The sequence below is a fragment of the Kogia breviceps genome, chromosome 10 (genome assembly GCF_026419965.1).
Source record: "Kogia breviceps isolate mKogBre1 chromosome 10, mKogBre1 haplotype 1, whole genome shotgun sequence".
Taxonomy (NCBI): Eukaryota; Metazoa; Chordata; class Mammalia; order Artiodactyla; family Physeteridae; genus Kogia; species Kogia breviceps.
Genome location: NC_081319.1, coordinates 86845954 through 86864856, shown reverse-complemented (window position 1 = coordinate 86864856; position 18903 = coordinate 86845954). Strand labels below are relative to the sequence as shown.

The 18903-nt window shown below is 41.0% G+C and overlaps 5 protein-coding genes and 1 pseudogene across 5 annotated transcripts; 3 read left to right on the top strand and 3 right to left on the bottom strand.

Annotated features, from left to right (window-relative positions):
- Positions 1-1902: 1902 nt before the first annotated feature.
- Positions 1903-2283, bottom strand: LOC131763374 (histone H2B type 1-C/E/F/G/I-like). Its single transcript, XM_059075506.2, has one exon. It carries the CDS (start codon positions 2281-2283, stop codon positions 1903-1905), a length of 381 nt encoding a protein of 126 aa, XP_058931489.2.
- Positions 2284-2596: 313 nt separating this feature from the next.
- LOC131763385 (histone H2A type 1-B) lies at positions 2597-3011 on the top strand. The gene has a single exon (XM_059075519.2). It carries the CDS (start codon positions 2597-2599, stop codon positions 2987-2989), a length of 393 nt encoding a protein of 130 aa, XP_058931502.1. The 3' UTR covers positions 2990-3011.
- Positions 3012-4777: 1766 nt separating this feature from the next.
- On the top strand, positions 4778-5089 carry LOC131763412 (histone H4). Its single transcript, XM_059075558.2, has one exon. The coding sequence runs from the start codon at positions 4778-4780 to the stop codon at positions 5087-5089; it is 312 nt and encodes a 103-aa protein (XP_058931541.1).
- Positions 5090-7905: 2816 nt separating this feature from the next.
- LOC131764232 (histone H2B type 1-J-like) lies at positions 7906-8272 on the bottom strand (annotated as a pseudogene).
- Positions 8273-9451: 1179 nt separating this feature from the next.
- Positions 9452-9902, top strand: LOC131763376 (histone H3.1). The gene has a single exon (XM_059075508.2). It carries the CDS (start codon positions 9452-9454, stop codon positions 9860-9862), a length of 411 nt encoding a protein of 136 aa, XP_058931491.1. The 3' UTR covers positions 9863-9902.
- A 4481-nt stretch (positions 9903-14383) lies between these two features.
- LOC136794929 (histone H4) lies at positions 14384-14762 on the bottom strand. Its single transcript, XM_067043164.1, has one exon. It carries the CDS (start codon positions 14759-14761, stop codon positions 14450-14452), a length of 312 nt encoding a protein of 103 aa, XP_066899265.1. The 5' UTR covers position 14762; the 3' UTR covers positions 14384-14449.
- Between the last annotated feature and the right edge of the window lie 4141 nt (positions 14763-18903).

The following is an 18903-nucleotide window of genomic DNA, read 5'->3' as shown; positions in this document are numbered from 1 at the left end:
ACAGCAGAAAGTCTCATTTCATGGAGCAACACTCTGTTCATTCATTATAGTATTATTACTTCTGATTATTATAGTATATCAAAAAGCTTGTCTTCATTATATGTAAAGTGTAGGATAATGGGAAAATTTACGTCATAATGTCCATAAATAACTTCATGAATTGCAAATCAAATTGTAATGTTTGCTTTCATTGTAACTACTGCAATTTGTTTACACAAAACTCTCAATTAGTTGGTTTCAGTAATATCCTTTTTTGGTTTTTTTTGTTTTGTTTTGTTCTGTTTTGGCCGTACCACGCGGCTTCTGGGATCTTAATTCCCTGACCAGGGATTGAACCCGGGGACAAGGCAGTTGGAAGAGCAGATCCCTAACCAATGGATAGCCTGGGAATTCCTATAATATTCTCTCTCTTTAAAAAAAAAAATAAATAAATTTATTTTATTTTAGTTTTGGCTGTGTTGGGTCTTCACTGCTGCACGCGGGCTTTTCTCTGGTTGTGGCGAGGGGGGCTACTCTTCGTTGCGGTGCGCGGGCTTCTTATTGCGGTGGCTTCTCTTGTTGCAGAGCACGGGCTCTAGTAGTTGTGACACACGGGCTCAGTAGTTGTGGCTCGTGGGCTCTAGGGCGCAGGCTCAGTAGTTGTGGCACACTGGCTTAGTTGCTCCGAAGCATGTGGGATCTTCCAGGACCAGGGCTCTAATCCGTGTCCCCTGCATTTAGCAGGCAGATTTCCTAACCACTGAGCCACCAGGGAAGCCCAACATTCTCATTTTTAAATTAAGGAACAGAGGCTGTGAGAACCAAAGATTCTTTACCTCACAGAACCCAAATTCCAACCAATGTCTTCTGATGCAATTTTCTTTCAAAGATGTCTAGATAGAATTCAAAAACACTTCACGTGCAGATTTCTCAACACTTTAGGAAGTATTTTTGTATGAATTACCTCTTCTCCCAGCACTAGGCTACATCCCTTTTCTTGGTGCATCTCTTATTCATCTTTCATGAAGTGACATGTTTAGGCTAGGAGACGAAGATCCAGATCCCAAAGGCCTGCAGGCTGCACTCAAATTCTACTCACTTCTTTTATCTCCTGGAATAAATGCTTTACCTACCTGGAAGAACTGATGGTGCTAAACCCTTCTGAGATCGAGAGTAAGGAAAATGTATGATTATCAAAGTGCCTGATGCTGAAACGAAGTGAAATAAGCAAAAGGTTTAAATCAAGGGAGGCTTGGCACCATGCATTAGTCAGTGTCCAGTCAGGAAAAGAGAAAGCTATTGGTTATTTTTACAAAGATAATTTAATAAAAATTACACAGGTTTTGGAAGGCAGAGCAAAACCCGGGCTGAAGTGTTTCAGAAACAAGTGAAACTGGACCACATATAGGGGTCTGGGCACACAGAAGGCAGAGGTACTAGAATGTCGAAGTTTGGAGGGGAGGCCTGGTGGTGGTAAGGCTCTGAATTCTGTGGGGTGGGGCATGATCCTGGGAGTGCAGAATCCATTCTGGGGAAAGGGCCGGGGGAAGCTGGGAACTGAAACCAATTCCTGGTACCAGAGTGCCAAACCATGGCTAGGATGGAAGAGTTCCCTTTCCTAATCCCACCCAGCCAGCCTCCCTTGCTTTCCTAATTGAAAATAAGGCGTGATAGACAGAAACGGGTTTTTTTAGTATAGAATATAGAAAGGTTTGGGAAAGAAGTGAAACAGAAAGAGCCTGTTTTAATAAGCACAAGAGCTTTTCTATACACAGACTTATTCGAAGAACAACTCAGCCAACTCCAGTATCTGAGTTTAGATAATATCCCCCAAACGGGCAACAAGAGGGCATCACAACTCCTCACATGAAAATGAAAGTGGCTCTGAAAAGAGCCTTTGTTTTTAACAGCACTTATAAACATTTACTTGGAGCTGGTGTACTTGGTAACAGCCTTGGTGCCCTCAGACACGGCGTGCTTGGCCAGCTCCCCAGGCAGCAACAGGCGTACGGCCGTCTGGATCTCCCTGGACGTAATAGTGGAACGTTTGTTATAATGCGCCAGGCGCGACGCCTCGCCCGCAATGCGCTCGAAGATATCGTTGACAAACGAATTCATAATGCCCATGGCCTTGGAAGAAATGCCGGTATCCGGGTGGACCTGCTTCAGCACCTTGTACACGTATACGGAATAGCTCTCCTTGCGGCTGCGCTTGCGTTTCTTGCCATCTTTCTTCTGGGCTTTGGTCACCGCCTTCTTAGAACCCTTCTTCGGGGCAAGAGCGGACTTAGCCGGTTCAGGCATACTTGCCGAGTGCAAAACACACACTAAAGTATGACTCTGATATGCCTGTCTCGTCTTTTATAGGCGACCTATGCAAATAAGGTATTCAAGAAAATCCAGAACTGATTTGATAATGCATTAGTGACGAGATTATGTAAATTTACTTGCATCACATCTCCTTTCTTATTGGTTGTCTAGTAAAAAGACGATTTTAACCAATCCTACCTCGCATTTGACGATTCCACCCAGCTCTATAACTGTCATCTTGTTGCTCCTTATAGAACATTTCTTTTTCGCTTTTCTTGTGGCTGCTTTTCTCCTGCTAGCACTCAGTATGTCCGGGCGCGGGAAGCAAGGAGGCAAAGCTCGCGCCAAGGCTAAGACCCGCTCTTCGCGAGCCGGGCTCCAGTTCCCCGTGGGCCGAGTGCACCGCCTGCTCCGCAAGGGCAACTACTCCGAGCGGGTCGGTGCCGGGGCTCCCGTGTACCTGGCGGCGGTGCTGGAGTACCTGACGGCTGAGATCCTGGAGCTGGCGGGCAACGCGGCCCGCGACAACAAGAAGACGCGTATCATCCCGCGCCACCTGCAGCTGGCCATCCGCAACGACGAGGAGCTCAACAAGCTCCTGGGTCGCGTGACCATCGCTCAGGGTGGCGTCCTGCCCAACATCCAGGCTGTGCTGCTGCCTAAGAAGACCGAGAGCCACCACAAGGCCAAGGGCAAGTGAAACGATTAGCAGTTTTTCAGTCCCCGTTCCGAAAATCAAAGGCTCTTTTCAGAGCCACCCACTTTCTCCCGGAAAGCGCTGAAATACTTTGTAAGTGTAGAAGACATGTTCAAGTTTTAATGTGTTGTTCCGCTTAAATTTTTTTTTATTAGCCTGTTAAAAGTTTTACATTTAAAAATGGGAAACCGCTCCCATCTTTGCCACAAAGGGGCTAAATTGTTAGCCGTTGGCCACATTTTATGCACCATAAATTCTTAGAAAAATTCATGAAATTAGCTTTCTGCCATTCCTTTAACTGAAAGATGCAATACGTTTGTAAACTCACATAAAGAACCCCTGTTAAGGGAATTCTGTGTCAGGACATAAGTTAGGGCTTGTAGGCTATGGGTAACGTATATGTATGTAAATGACCAATAATACAGACCATAATGCCTCATATTGAGTGGTGGTTTTGCATGTACACGAGGTATATACATTATTACATATACATGTATAGTCAAACGAACTTGGTGTCAAGTAAATATCAATAAAATAAATGAGAGAACAAAGGAGGAATAGCTGACCAATGACATGTCTGGGCAGGCTGTTTAAATTCTGAGAATGACGGCATTATTAGTGAGAATTGTTTAGTCCATTGCTTGTTTCTCTTCAGAAAAATTAAAAAAAAAATTTAAATTTAAATTAAGTAAAATTAAGTAAAATTAAAAATTCAGCTCCTCAGTAACAGCAATCCCATTCCAAATGCTCAAAAATTATTCCTGACTACTTTATCAGACAATACAGTCCTAGGGGGAATTGTGTTGGGAGCGTGGAGATGGCAATGGAGACTGCTGGTTAAATTGGGGGAGTTATATAAATTTAAATGTAATGATGTAAGTTTAACACTGACTTCTTAAATAAAAAGTTTGCACACAAAAAGATATGGAGATTATGAAAGCAATTGAACATAGGCCCAGATGGCAAAATACCAGATTGAGAGATTTAAGAATATTGGGGAGAAAGTCAATCTGTGGAGCATAAAGATGGAATTTCCGAAGGTAATTACAGTAGTCCTCAATGCATTTAACCAAAAATTTACCTTTTGATTTTCAGAACACCCTTGTGATGTCGGGGTTAACATTTCCATTCTACAAATGAAGGAAATAAAGTAAAAATAAGAAAACACCTGTCACAAAACAGGTCCTGGACATCAGAGGGTGAAAGGTAGCAAGTACTGAGGGCGCAAGCAATGGAGTCATACCTCCCCAAAACCAACACGCCAGCGGGAAAGCCTTGTTGCCTAATGGATTTCAGAAATGTCCTCGCTCCCTAAGACAAGTTTACCACCATAACTGTTTCACCTTCATTTAAAGTATACAAAAATGCTTCTCTGGGAAGAGAGAAGCCAGGGCCTCGTTTGCATTTCAGATATACATTTAAAATGAGAGGCAATGTACAATTTCGGTTAATGACTTGGCCTAAATATCCAAACCTGAAAAACAGATGCTGGCTTAATAGGTACAATTATTTCATTCCCTTTATAAACAAGAGAATTTTTTTTTTAAATGCCCTTCAACAGGACGTGTTAAACTGAATTCAGAGAATGAGCAGACAAAGCAATCTTCTCTTTTCGGCTCCGCCCCACTGACTCTCAGGCATGGTGGGCGGGGATAAATTAGGTTACGAACTAACCCCACCCCCTACCCACCCTCATTTGTAGTTTCCAAAAAGGTCCGCTGCAGGGTTTTAAATAAGAATTTCGGTTTGCTCTCCATATTCGCGAGTACGGTACCCGATCCGGTCGCAGTGATGTCTGGACGTGGCAAAGGCGGGAAGGGCTTGGGTAAAGGCGGCGCCAAGCGCCACCGCAAAGTCCTGCGGGATAACATTCAAGGGATCACAAAACCTGCAATCCGCCGCCTGGCTCGTCGCGGTGGAGTAAAGCGCATTTCTGGTCTCATCTACGAGGAAACCCGCGGGGTTCTGAAAGTGTTCCTGGAGAACGTAATTCGGGATGCGGTCACCTATACCGAGCACGCCAAGCGCAAGACTGTCACGGCCATGGACGTGGTCTACGCGCTCAAGCGCCAGGGACGCACCCTTTACGGATTTGGCGGTTAAGTCGGCACCCAGAAACTAATTTTCTGTAGCAATGCCCAAGGCCCTTTTCAGGGCCACCTAAATACTCGCTTGAAAGAGCTCGTTGCCCTAAATTGGTATTTTCAGGTTTTTTTTGTAAGGAACTTCAGTTGTGAAGTTTGTTAGATTTTGGGGTGCAGTTGCTTTAATGCAGCTCATGTTTGCTTAGGTTTGAGTGCATCAAACGTTTACACCGTGTTGTTTTAATGCCACACGACAGCTTTTCCACTGTAGAACCCCTAAGCGTCCCACATTGTTTGAATAGCACTTATGATTCTTAGGAATTCTCGGTCTTGCAAAATTAACCAGTGAACTTTAAGATTTTACTAATTTATTAGATTTTCCAAAATACGGAATTACTGTTTGACAATAAGCTATGAATAGTGTTGGGGGACAAGTATAGGTAATGCCTTATTAGCCTGCTCAAATCTCACTCTAAACTTTGGTAAATTTTAAATATTCAGTCCCTAGTAAGGCAACTCAAGGGAAGAGGTATAAAGAAAGAAGCTAACACTGAACTGTAGAGAGTGAAGGCACCCATGAGGAGGCCCAGGTGGCACATGGGCCATTTCTTCTCTCCCTGAAAAGCATTTATATTTGGATTATATAAACTGATTACCAGATGTTTTTTAATCTACAAAGAATTTGGGATTTGTCTCCTGCCTTTTCAAATCTATTCCCTGGTCATCTGTAATAAAGCAACAACTCTAATTCATCTCAAGAACCCTCTGGTTTCTTTTCTCAACTATGTCAGAAACTGAGCTACATGGACATCTAGCCCTGTGCTGGGACTCTGCCACACCAAAGGTGTTCTCATGTTGTCAGTATTTGCAAAGGAAAAGGGGAAAGAAGTCCCCAAAGTAATAAATGAACAAATTCTTCTTTGGCTTCAAAAGAAAGTCACTGGCAGAGGCCTGTTAAAAGGACTTCAAGGTATTAGGTGCCTTCTCCTTACATAGGTTTCCTGCCTGCAGGCCATTTGAACCAATCCCAGTACTGTGGCAGCAGGGGTGTGGGGAGGGGGTTGGGAAAGAAGGAGCAATTGTTAGTTAACTGTGTTTTGGTCCTGCTGGGTTCTGTGATGGTCTCTTAAGGTGGCCCCCAGGATTTCCCCTCTTGAGTTTCACTCTTGTGTGATCAAGTCCCTTGAGTGTGGATGTAACCTGTGACTTGCTTTTAACCATCAAACCAGGTGACCATAAGTGACAGGATGTAAAACATTTTGTGTATATGACTATGTTATCTAGGATTGTAACATCCTTGACTCTTACATGCTGGTTTTGAAGAATCAAGTATTCCTGTTGTCAGGCCCAAATGACAAGAAACTCACCGGGCTATTTAGGAACTGAGGGAGGCCTTCAACTAACAGTCCATAAGGGCTTCAAGCCAATGGCCAACAAGAAAATAAAACCCTCAGTCTTAAAACTACAAAGAACCAACCAGTAAATTAGTTTGGAAGCAGATATTTCCCCAAACATCCAAGAGACCTCAGTCCTGCATAACACCTCAATAGCATCCTCACAGAGGACCCAGCTAAACCCTGCCTAGACCCACAGAATCTGCGAGATAATACATGTGTGTTGTCTGAAGCTAGAAATTTCAAGGCAATCTGTTATGTAGCAATAAAGACATCCAACACATTTGGCATCTTCATCAATCCACGTCATCGAAAATAACAGATATGATGAACTGAAACTGCAATCTTTATCTAAGGGAAGACTTACATTAAAAAAAAAAAAAAACAAACTTTAATGTGAACAACATTGTTTCACAGCTATGTGAACCTCTACTCACACACCCAATACTGACCTGGCACATGCATTGGTAGTGTCTTGCTGGCCGCCCAAATAGCAAGTCTATAAGCCGTGAAAAGTACTAAAAGCAACTTATCAAAATCATTTTGCTTTCAGCAATACAGAAACTATCAAAATATTAACTCAGGAAAACCGTACATTTCATTCCATATTCTCTGTTCTCCCTGCACTTGTACATCTTCTCTTACTCCTGTTTTTTGTTTCTTTTTATTTTCCTCCTGTGCAAATGAATACAGAACCTAACACTGACTGAAGGCAAGGAATACAAAAATGAAAGATAAAAGAAAAACGAGTCAAATTGAGGATTTCAGACCCCGCTTCAGCACCATGTAGGGTTGATTATATCAATAATAGCCTCAAGACCAAATAAAGTGAAAATCTTTTCTTTTTAATGCAAATTTGAAAATTCACCTTTGAAAGAGCATACTTGTAGTTGAGATTAAACTCTGAGGTTCCAGTAAATACCCCAGGCCTGGTCCAGTATATACTGTATAACTGAGATTCCGAGCCTTTGTGAAGTACAAACACCTTCTCATGAGTTAATATTTGTGAAGCACATAAAATTATTTTGTTGTAACATGGGCATTATTTTTAAAACAAGGAACCCAAATACAGGTACCAGCATTACACAACTTTAAATCCACAGATACTCACTATAAAATTTTCAATCTGAGCAATGACTGGCTACAAGAACAATTTAAAGATTTTAAGAAATAAAAACACAAAACCCAGAATAATAGAACTTTCTACTGGTTCCTACAACACACATTTCAAATTCTTTGCTGCACTGAAGAACAAAAATTCAAATAAACCTCTCATACTGCAATACTGTTTCCTGTACTTTAAAGAATGACTGTAAAAAAAAAAAAAAAGAAAAAACCATGTTTTTAAAATACTGACAAATCTTGATATTATAGCTCTCAATATGCAAACATGAGTGGCTCTAAAAAGAACCATTGAGAAGTGCTAGAGGCATAGAAAAATTTACTTGGTGACAGCCTTGGTACCCTCGGACACGGCGTGCTTGGCCAGCACCCCGGGCAGCAGCAGGCCCACGGCCTTCCGAATCTCCCTGAATGTAACGGACAAGTGCTTGTTTTAATGCTCCAGGAGCGACGCCTCGCCCGCGATGCAAAGATGTTATTGACGAACGAGTTCACGATGCCCATGGCCTTGGACGAGATGCCGGGGTCCGAGTGGACCTACTTCAACACTTTACAGACATAGATAAAGATAGAATAGCTCTCCTTATGGTCGCACTTGCGTTTCTTGCTATTTTTCTTCTGAACCTGAGTTATTGCCTTTTTGGAGCCCTTTTTTGCGTTGGGACAGATTTAGCCGGCTCCGGCATGGAAAACAAAGTAAGCAAAATTGGGGAATTAAAAGAACGAGAACAAAAGGAACATCGCGAGTATTTATATCAAGGATATACAAACGAACACTCACAAACCTCAACTTTGATTGGACAAAAGCTGACCAATAGCTTACTAGTATGTAAACTAGGATTCAAAAATTCCCTTTTTTATTGGATCAAAAACGAACACTTGTATACTCCTATAGGTTGATTTACAACACTGTTATGAGACTATAAATTCATTCACACACAAAAAAATCAATTTCTTTTTTAATTAAATGAAAGTCTTCGCGTTTGGATGCGGAAACCAGGTAAGGAAATCCTGTTATCTAGCCCAGTCCAGTCCTGACCGCAGCTCTGTCGGGTTTCTCCGGGACACCTTGGAATCCTCGGAAGGAGTCCCGAAATGCCGGCCCATTGCAGTGTTATCAAGAAAGACTCGATCGCCGCCGTGTTTTTAAGGGTCCACATTGTAAAGCTTTTCATGACGGCTCTCACCATTAGACCCAGTCTGACATTTTACATGCATCAAAACCAAACAACAGAGCCAAATTACCAGTTTTGAGTCAAACACAACACTAAAGATCCAGGGATTCAAGGATATTGGGATTTTGCTGAGTGTCCCCTGAATAATACAAAATTCCTTACATCTTAACAGTATTTCCTAGAAGACCATGTTACAGTGAACTCGATGTTTACAGTCAATGTGGAACAGGATTCATGAGATGCTTAGGCGATGGATTTTTAAATAGGGGGAAGGCCTGGGACTAAGATCCGATGAAAAGGGGTTTACTGCAGAAAATGGCGGTGTCTAAAGTCTAAAGAACTTTTCCGAACACATTCTATTTCGTGTATCCAAACAGGAAAAAAGTTGAAGAATATTAAATGAGTAATGTGTTTTTGGACAATACTTGGGTGTGTGGGTATAATCGATAAAACAACTCGGAAAAAAAAATTTTTTTTTTAAGGGGCTGGGAAGATGTCTGCTAATTGAAATTCACCAATCCCAAACTTGCACCTAATGGATAAACCAATCCTAAATCGCTCGGAGCACTTCCGGAATTTAGCAGCGGATGACTAACAGGAATTGCCCACAATCCAATCAGAGTGATTCTGTTCCTGTATAAATATAGAAGCAAACCTTCCAGTTTAGTCCCTTTATTTTGCAGATCAGTAATGGCGCGTACGAAGCAAACCGCTCGTAAGTCGACCGGCGGCAAGGCGCCGCGCAAGCAGCTGGCCACCAAGGCGGCCCGCAAGAGCGCGCCGGCCACGGGCGGCGTGAAGAAGCCGCACCGCTACCGGCCCGGCACGGTGGCCCTGCGCGAGATCCGCCGCTACCAGAAGTCCACCGAGCTGCTGATCCGCAAGCTGCCGTTCCAGCGGTTGGTGCGCGAGATCGCGCAGGACTTCAAGACCGACCTGCGCTTCCAGAGTTCGGCCGTGATGGCGCTTCAGGAGGCGTGCGAGGCCTACCTGGTGGGGCTCTTCGAGGACACCAACCTGTGTGCCATCCATGCCAAGCGCGTCACCATCATGCCCAAGGACATTCAGCTCGCCCGCCGCATCCGCGGCGAGAGAGCATAAATTATTGTTGCCAGCAAGTGCCAACTTAAAACCCAAAGGCTCTTTTCAGAGCCACCGATAATTTCACTTTGAGGAACTGTATCACAAGGGAGTAGAAAATCCCCCCGACCCCCACCCACCAAGGCAAGGCTGGAGGAGGGCCGAACTCCCTACTCCCCCAAGTATTCCATGTACCAACCCCAGGAAAGGACAGTCACCCCTGCACACTGTCTTCCATATGAGAACAAGACATTGACTCCTGAAACTACTTTTCCTCTGCAATCCTTGAAAGTTATTTGAGAAACAGCCAAGGGAAAATAGGTGATATATAAATATTCTTAATCTCTTAGCCCCTAAAAGAGAAATAAACCTCCCATGTGAAGACATCCTTATACCAGTATGAGAATAGAAAGTATCCTTAAGAGAATTTGGGAATTCAACGCTAAGAAACCTGTATAAGCAAACTTCATTTGTCTGCTACCCCAAGTACAAGCCATATATATGTGTGTGTGTGTATATATATATATATATATATATATATACATATATGTATGTATATATATATGGCATATATATATATAAAATGTAAATATATATATATATAGCCTGCTTTGGTTCCTTCGGTGGTCTCATTTCTGAATGACCTCCGTGTATACAAATTGTTTTTTTCCCCCGTTAATCTATGTCAATTTAATTATTAGATCAGGCAAAATAATTCAAATTTCCCTCTCCCTGATACAAGAAGTCCAGGGGAGACGTCAGGTATGAGAAAAAGGGTGGGTCCTTGAACAACCTGGAAAGCATCCTAGGGATGCTTTATGTGGCACGCACACACATACACATGTGTGTGCACATGAACATGAACATATTCAAGGACCCAGGCTGAGTACTACTGGAGAGCAGTTTGGTGTTAACTTCTTTGCTTCTGTACTGAGAAATAAATCCTCTGGTAAAGGTCGTCATACTTTCTGTGCTGAAAATAGAGACCTGGTACCCAAAACATGGGTTCCATGGGATTTCCAGAGTTCAACTTACAGCAGCACCACCGGCAGAAAGGGCAGCAGTGCTGTCAGTGATACAGTTGGGCATAGCACTAGTGCACCAAATCTGGGGCCTGAACTAATAAGTGTGTTCAGCACACCAGGAATTTATAGGTTGTTGCAACATATAACTGAAAATTCAGATTGTGCAGAATGTGTCTGCACCCTGCATGAGAAACATGATATAGTCACTAAGGCAGAACTTAGGCTTTGCCATAATCACCTATTATTCATCTTCAAAGAGCCAATGAGACAACAGCTCCCAACTTTCCTCTAATAAATGCAGAATCCTAGGACAAACCCTAGAGCAATGCCACGTTTGTGGATTCAGTCAGGTTTTACAGACGTTGGCAGTGGGAACGCCCAGCTTTATTCTTGGGTTTACTCCCAGTCGGGGGTGGGGGTGGGGGGGGAATTAAGCAACACTGGAGGCTCTTCAGGAGTTAAGTGAATAGCTCTGCAGAAAAGTGAAAACACACGTCCCATGGCAGGAACCAAAGACACTGGACACCAACAGTTTATTTAACAAACGCAGACTGTTACTGGAGCAAATCCTCAGCTACAGAAACCAGAAGTCACACTTCAGAAACAGTGGGAATAGCTCAGTGCAATGGTTTTGAACATTGAAGCAAAACTGCAAGTGATAATGGCAATGCAATGTGATTTCTATGTGACTATTGAAAGGCTTATTAGGCTCCCAGTCATCATCGCAGCACTTCTGCCATTTTAAAAAAAGGTAAATTTCAGGTGGAACGCAGGAAATACAAAAAGCAAACCAAAACTGGGGTCGGGGGGGCAGCTGGGGAGAAACAACAAGAATCCTGTGCATGAAAGTCCATAACAGCTTGATTTATAAATTAGAAACAACTTAATATCTTTCAACTGGTAAATGGTTAAATAAATTCTCATACCCCATGCAATGCAATCCTACTCAGCAATAAAAAGGGAGGCTATTGATACATGCAACTACCTAGATGGGTAATGCTTAGTGAAAAAAGCCAGTCTCAAAATGTTGCATTTTGTATTATTCCCATGTATATAACATTCTCAAAATGGCAGTTCTAGAGGTGGATAACAGATTAGTGATTGCCCCAGGACAGGGGAGAAGTGAGTGGATGTGAATATAAAAGTGTTACATTAAAGAGTTCGTTGGTGATGATGGGACAGTTTTGTGTCAGCGTTGAGATGGTAGTGACACATAAAATTGCACAGGGCTACACACACACACACACACACAAATGGGTGCAAGGAAAAATTGTTGAGAACTGAATAAGGCCTGCAGGCTAGCTAAAAGTACTTTGCCAATGTCAATTACCTGGCTTTGATATTATAATATAATAAGATTTCACCATTAGGGGAAACTGGGTTCGAGGAAATCAAGGTACTATTGGAGCAACTTTTTGTGAATTTAGTTATTTCAAAATAACAATGTAAAAAATGTTGTGATCTTTCTTTAATAGTTGCTACTGTGTATTGCTTTGGATTCCAAGGCTTGTTTAACAAATTAATGTTCCTTTTTTTGGTGCGTTTTGTTTTGTTTTTTCATAAATAGCAGTGTTTTCCTTTCTTCTGGCTGTTCTAGTGATGACATGTCCATTGAGCAGCGGTTTGGTTCGTTTATGTTGGTGTGTGATTTTTTAGCTATTGCTGCCGCTACCTCAAAAATCAATTGAGTTTTGAAATTTGATATTTGTAATCTCAAATTTACTGATGAGGTAATTGGTTGAGCTACTGCTCAGCTCTTAGGACAGTGTGCTTGGTATATCATAGTGTGAAATAAAAATAATCTCTTATTTCGAACATTCTATTTATTCCAAGGACATCATTTAAATCATAGTACTCCCATGTGCTCGACAATTTTTTTTTAATAATATAAAAATCTAGGAAAGATCACATTTTTACTTCTGGCACTTGCATAAAATCTCTTTGCCTAACATTGGCGTTTATGATAGCTTTGTATGAACTCCATGCACCAAACACAGTAAAGGACAATCACCCCTCCACCCTCTGTCCTCTATATAAGAACAGGGTATTATTAACCCCTGACAATTTACATTCTTTTCCTCTGCAATCCTTCATTGTTCAAATTTATATGCTTAATCTGTATAAGTGAAAGCACACTGTACAAACTGGTGCTATATTAGAAATGTTTTGAAATCTTTCCATGTGCCTTAGGCCTGTCTGTATTATAAATACTTTGTTTTTAAGAACAAAGTCCAGGGTGATAGAAATTTATTGTTAACGAACTAGATGCTATTTTGTTTACAATAACTCCATTATCAATAGTATTAATCCTATTTTATGGATAAGGCCGCTGAGTCTCAGAGAGATTAATAAACATGCCCAATAATACAGTTTGAGAGCAGCTTGCTCATGGATTCCAAACCCAAAGCCTGGCGTGGTTGCTTGTCAATGTATTTATAAATTACTTTGTTATTTAGTGAGTGATTTGTGTAGAAGTCATATAATCATGAAAAGATATGAGGATAGTGACTCCAAATTACCCAAGGCTTGGAGATTTGATAAATGGGAAGGATCGAGTAATTGATAGAGGTATGGATTAAATTGAGAGACACTGAAACATATTTATATGTGATTGGGAAAGAGCCAGTAGAAAGAGGAATAAAACTTTAAGCTGTGATATCACTATGATTAGATCAGGATGACCAACCAGTTGATTGTGCAAATAAGTTGATAGTGGAAGTGGGCTCCATTAATAACTATCTTAAGATAACAGGGACAGAATGAAACTGTCCCTGGGTGTGTGTTCACCCACACACCAGGGTGTGTTTTCACTGACACAAACACAAAGCTTCTGGGAGTGAAAGATTTAGAACACAGGTGGCAGGATGAGCATGAGGCCTGAAGAGCATCTCTTTCGCCTGGTGGGAAAATGGAGGTAAGGATGCAGAGGTGGGGTGGCCAGATGAAAGAACGTCACATTATCAACGTTTTGGAAACAAAGCATTAAGATTGATGACCTCTTAGTCATGTTAAGGCGTCCTCGGGAGTACACTAGATAAAGACAAAATTTTATTATGTCTCTTCCACCCGATTTGAGTTCACTAGCTATGGCTCCATCTATCCAGAGCTATCTGCAACGTTTTCTGTAGGAAAAAGGCTGCTTAAAGGCCCCAGGTGCCCTCTTCAGGACACTAGGTGCTGGGTCATTGGGACATTCTGGACGTTAATTTTAATGTTTTTGGAGTAAAATGAACTCAAAACATGTTGAAACTAGAAAACTGATGCTACGTCAAATGCAATTCACTTCTGTTGAGTAAAAACCCCAGCAGTTCCACTGCACGAGATTTTTTGGCATGTCTGGGAGCCGCCATCTTGACATGATATCTAACCGGAAAAAAGACCAAAAAAACGCGACAGCCAGGGTCTAGAAAAAGCGACTGCCTTACTTATAATCGAAACCCAGTATTAATATAAAACAAAGAATATTACCTTTGTTTTCCCTTTAGAGTTAAGTAACAGCCTTTAATGTGACCAAGTGGGTGGCCCTGAGAAGGGCCTTTTTGTGAGTAAACAAGAGCTTCACGGTGGAAAACCGCAAGGAAACTTAGCCGCCGAAACCATACAGAGTGCGCCCCTGGCGCTTGAGTGCGTAAACCACGTCCATGGCGGTAACAGTCTTGCGCTTGGCGTGCTCGGTATAGGTGACAGCGTCGCGGATCACATTTTCCAAGAACACTTTCAGCACCCCGCGGGTCTCCTCGTAGATAAGGCCAGAAATACGCTTCACACCACCACGCCGGGCAAGGCGGCGAATAGCAGGCTTGGTGATGCCTTGGATGTTATCACGGAGAACTTTACGATGACGCTTGGCGCCCCCCTTCCCCAAACCCTTTCCACCCTTGCCTCGGCCAGACATGACTGGTAGTTGCTCCTAGCTTCTTACAACGCCTAACACTGGGCTGCAGCCTCTTATATATCAGTTTTACGGACCTAATAGGAAACTGAAACGGCGGGGGCGGGAACGAGACCTCTGCCCCCGCCTCTTCCCTTCCTCACTGGCCGTCTGCTATTGCCTAGCAGGGAAGGGGGCGGGGAAAGGCGACTTAGTATCTGTTTCCTTTTTCCTGGTTGGGGTCCAGACTCGCTGGTTTTGTGGACTCTAGTGTGCCTGTGGGTTTTCTCAATTAATATTGTACAAGTCTCCTCACTACTTTTATTATTTAACAAAAGGAGGCAGTACCGCCACATTTGTCTACAAAAGGGAGAGAAATCAGAATAAAATTAATTTGAAAACATGAAGATACTTTAAAAAATGTAAGTATTCTTAAAAACTTTAGTATTACTTATTAAGTTTGGCTGATCCTGAACGTTTCCATTTGGCAAAGCGTTTACATAACCATCGTTTTTCAGCATTCCTGATAAAGAGGGAGGTCTAGGAAGGGGAGCCAACGTTAATTGAATTTCCGCTCTTTTCTCCCCAATTTATAAAGCACTATTTACATTGTGAGGATGAAGAATCCCAGGATTGAAGACCCTAATCCTGTTCTAATAAGTGGTATTGTTGGGGGTAGAACTGAGGCCTTCTGATTCTGTGGTCTTATGTCCTTGCCACCTACCACCGAGCTATGTCATTAAAGCATTGAAGATACATCAGGATGAATAAGTTTGCAAATTAACAGAATTTTTAAAAAATAACAAAAGTGTGAAATACTGTCCAAGTAAAAAGGGTAACTGAAGTTCTACACACAGATAAGTATTGATATGTTTAATAGACAAATGCCAGCATTACTCACAGTCCGCAAATTCACATAGAGTGCCTTCTATGTAACTACTGAGGTGATTAAAAAAAAAAAAAAAAAAGCCTTCTCTGCTGGTGCTTACCATATAGGCGGTCAGAGGATTATTAACTTCCTTGAGTCACAAACTTTTTGAGATTTAGTTCAGGTGCAGTTACCTGTGGATTTAAACATTGTGATCTCCCCTGCTCTCCTTTTTGAGAAAGGGACTAAATGAGAATCATTGATTCATTGCATTCATTCATTCAACAATTTAGGGTCTACTATACACCAAGAATGGTGTACAAATAACAGGTTTACAAAGACAATCACACATTCTTTTAAAGAACTCAAACTCTAGCTGAAGGAAGAGAAAGGTAAACTCGGGGTGAGTGGCCATATAATCAGCCCACCATCCTCCAAGATTCATCCTGGTAGTGATGGGTGGATCAGCCATATCCCAGCAACATTAGCATCACCTGGGAGCTTGTTAGACATACAGAATTTCAGGACCAACCCCAAATCTACTGAACTTATATGACATTTATAAGATCCTCAAGTGAGTGGTTTGCTCATTCAAGTTTGAGAAGAATTGTTTTAGAGCTTTGCTTTCCTATATTATATTAGCCACTAGCCACATATGCTCATTTAAATTTAAATTAATTAAAATTAAATAAAATTAAAAATTAATTTCTTCAGTCACTCTAACTACCTTTAAGTAAGTGCTCAATAACCACAGGCAAGTGTAGTTGTTCTCTGTTCTACTGTGCAGATACAGAACATTTCCATCATTGCAGTAGGTTGCATTGGGCTGTATTGTGATAGAGAACTTCTGGAGAACTTCTAGCCCAGATTGGGAAAGAGAGTGTGGTAGGTACCTGAGAATGAGGCTTGCTGCAGGAAATGAGGATTGGAGTATTTCTGAGGTATAATAGAAATTAGTCACCTTCTTCGTGTACCAGATATTACAGATACACAGAGGGACATGTAAAAAGGAAAGTGGAAGTTTGAGAGTAGTAGTGTCCTTTTTAGGAAATAAAATGAATAATATTGATATATAGTTGTGCATGAAGGGGAGTTTCAAGTGGTAGAGTGTCCTCAGGTGAGACCATCTGATAGGAAATTAAAATAGATGTGATTTCTCATTACCCTTCTGAACACATTACATTGTAAAACAATGCTCTATTTGTTCTATAGCCCTTATTTTTAATTTGGTCTTTTTGGTATTTAGTCAACATAGTCACTCTTCTCTTTAAATGTTTGAAATTTTCTGAATTTTGGAACACTTAAGTAGAGCCCCTGTGTATTGCCGTGGTGAGCCCTACCTATCTCTTTCACAGTCATTTACTATGGTGTGTGGGGGCTTGACACCAAAATTGAGAGAACATGAAGTTGTGAGACATCCATCACTTGTTTAACTTTAGTTTTTCTTATTTATTTTTTACATCTATAAAGTGAAAATAGTTCAAGTCTTAGTCTAGCAGAAAATCCATGGTTTTAGAATATATACAGATTTAGGATCCAAAAGTAATACAGACAACTTTTTTGTGGGCTACCAAGTACTAGGTGAAACTTTTCAACTTTATAGTCCCATGGGGTGATCCAGCTTTCAAGAAACTTGTCCATGCTACAGTTAGAGAGAGCGTAAATACCTGGATCTCAAGAGATAACAGTACCTACACACAGCACAGCTCTATCCTCCTATACACATCTAGGGAAGAACTTTTCAGGTGAAGTCAAGTCTCAATTATTGCCCTTCAGGAAGCAGAGATTACCTATAAACAAATAAGCAAATGACCCTGAGCCCCAATGTCTTCTCACTTATTTGGAACCTAAATAGCCATGGGAACCAGTAACAGTTGCACAAGAAAGAAATGGTGGCCTCTGCTGTTGAAAGAACTTTTCACCTATCTTAAATTGAGTATGTACAACTTAGGGAACAATTCCAACAAGTATTCAACAACTGATATCATGACTACAATGATCACCAAAATAATAAAGGTTTAAAAATCTGAATTTTAATTTTATCTTTAGGTCTAGATAGTATTAGGCTCTGGGCTGAAAAGGAAAATGGTGTATATAATGTTTGTTACTATTGCTATTGACAGTGATGATACTGAGGATGACAAGTAGCCCCATCCTCCAGACAGATGTAAAATGTCTTCCCTGGGAAAATTGGAATGTTCTAGATCCAATCCTATAAGCTTCCCTCTTTATACACTGTATTTGTAATTGATATATAACATGGTCTCAAGTCCCAGAGACTTAGTTACAGACAGTGCCAGCCAATAATGACTGTTTAAAAACAAGCCAAGTCATTTTTATGGAATTAGTTCAGTGCAGAGAGATGACATCTTTTAAGTTGATTATCCTGTCTTGGAAGTTATATGAGAAAATTCTCAAGTCACTATTGAATGTAGGCCAGAATAAATAGATTTTTGGAAGTAGGGTATTTATTTAAAAAAACACAACACCAAAATACTTTTATTTATTTTGACAAACATGAGGTTTAATTTCAGTATCTGATTATTTGGTGGATATTAATTTTGTGCTTAATTATCCAGTATTTATCGAATTCCATTAGCTCTCTGTGTTACAAAGAGATGGAGTAGTAAATCAGTCATGTTTGCTATGAAATGTTTATTTAACTCCTTAGTGGACACATTCAGCCAATTAATTTAGGTCATGATAGCCTGGTTCATATTTTGTTAGTAAAAATCCCAAGGAAACTTATGAAAATTCAGAAAGTGAGTTTAATGAGAATTTTTTTTTTACTTTCTAGTCCTCTGTTTCCCTATTTGCAATGTTGAAAAAAGATAAATCAAATTTGTATTTTAAGTATCATTTTGAAGTATAGGAAATATGCACATAATTCTGTGCTAAATATTGGAGGAAAAAAATCTTATGTACGGAATATCATTAGGCAATATACAATTTTAACCCATGTGATCTTACAGAGTTCTTGAGCTCAGAGCTGGTAAAATGATGTACAGTTGCCAATCTATTGCTTCATAATTCACTTTTCTTCTTTGTAGATGGTGTGATTGATCTCTAATGCCTATTCTAGGTCAGAAAAATCTATTATACTAATTTTTAGAGAAGGTTGGTGACTCTATTTGGAGCTGTTTATCTAGAAAATAAATGGAGCAGCCTCACACCCCATCTTTCCAAAAATGTTTAAATCACCGAAACACTGGGAGCAAACCCAGTTTACACACTGGTCACTCAAATACTTTTTAAAAAAAATCTATCCTTTTTAAAATAGTTATCCATCTTGTACGTA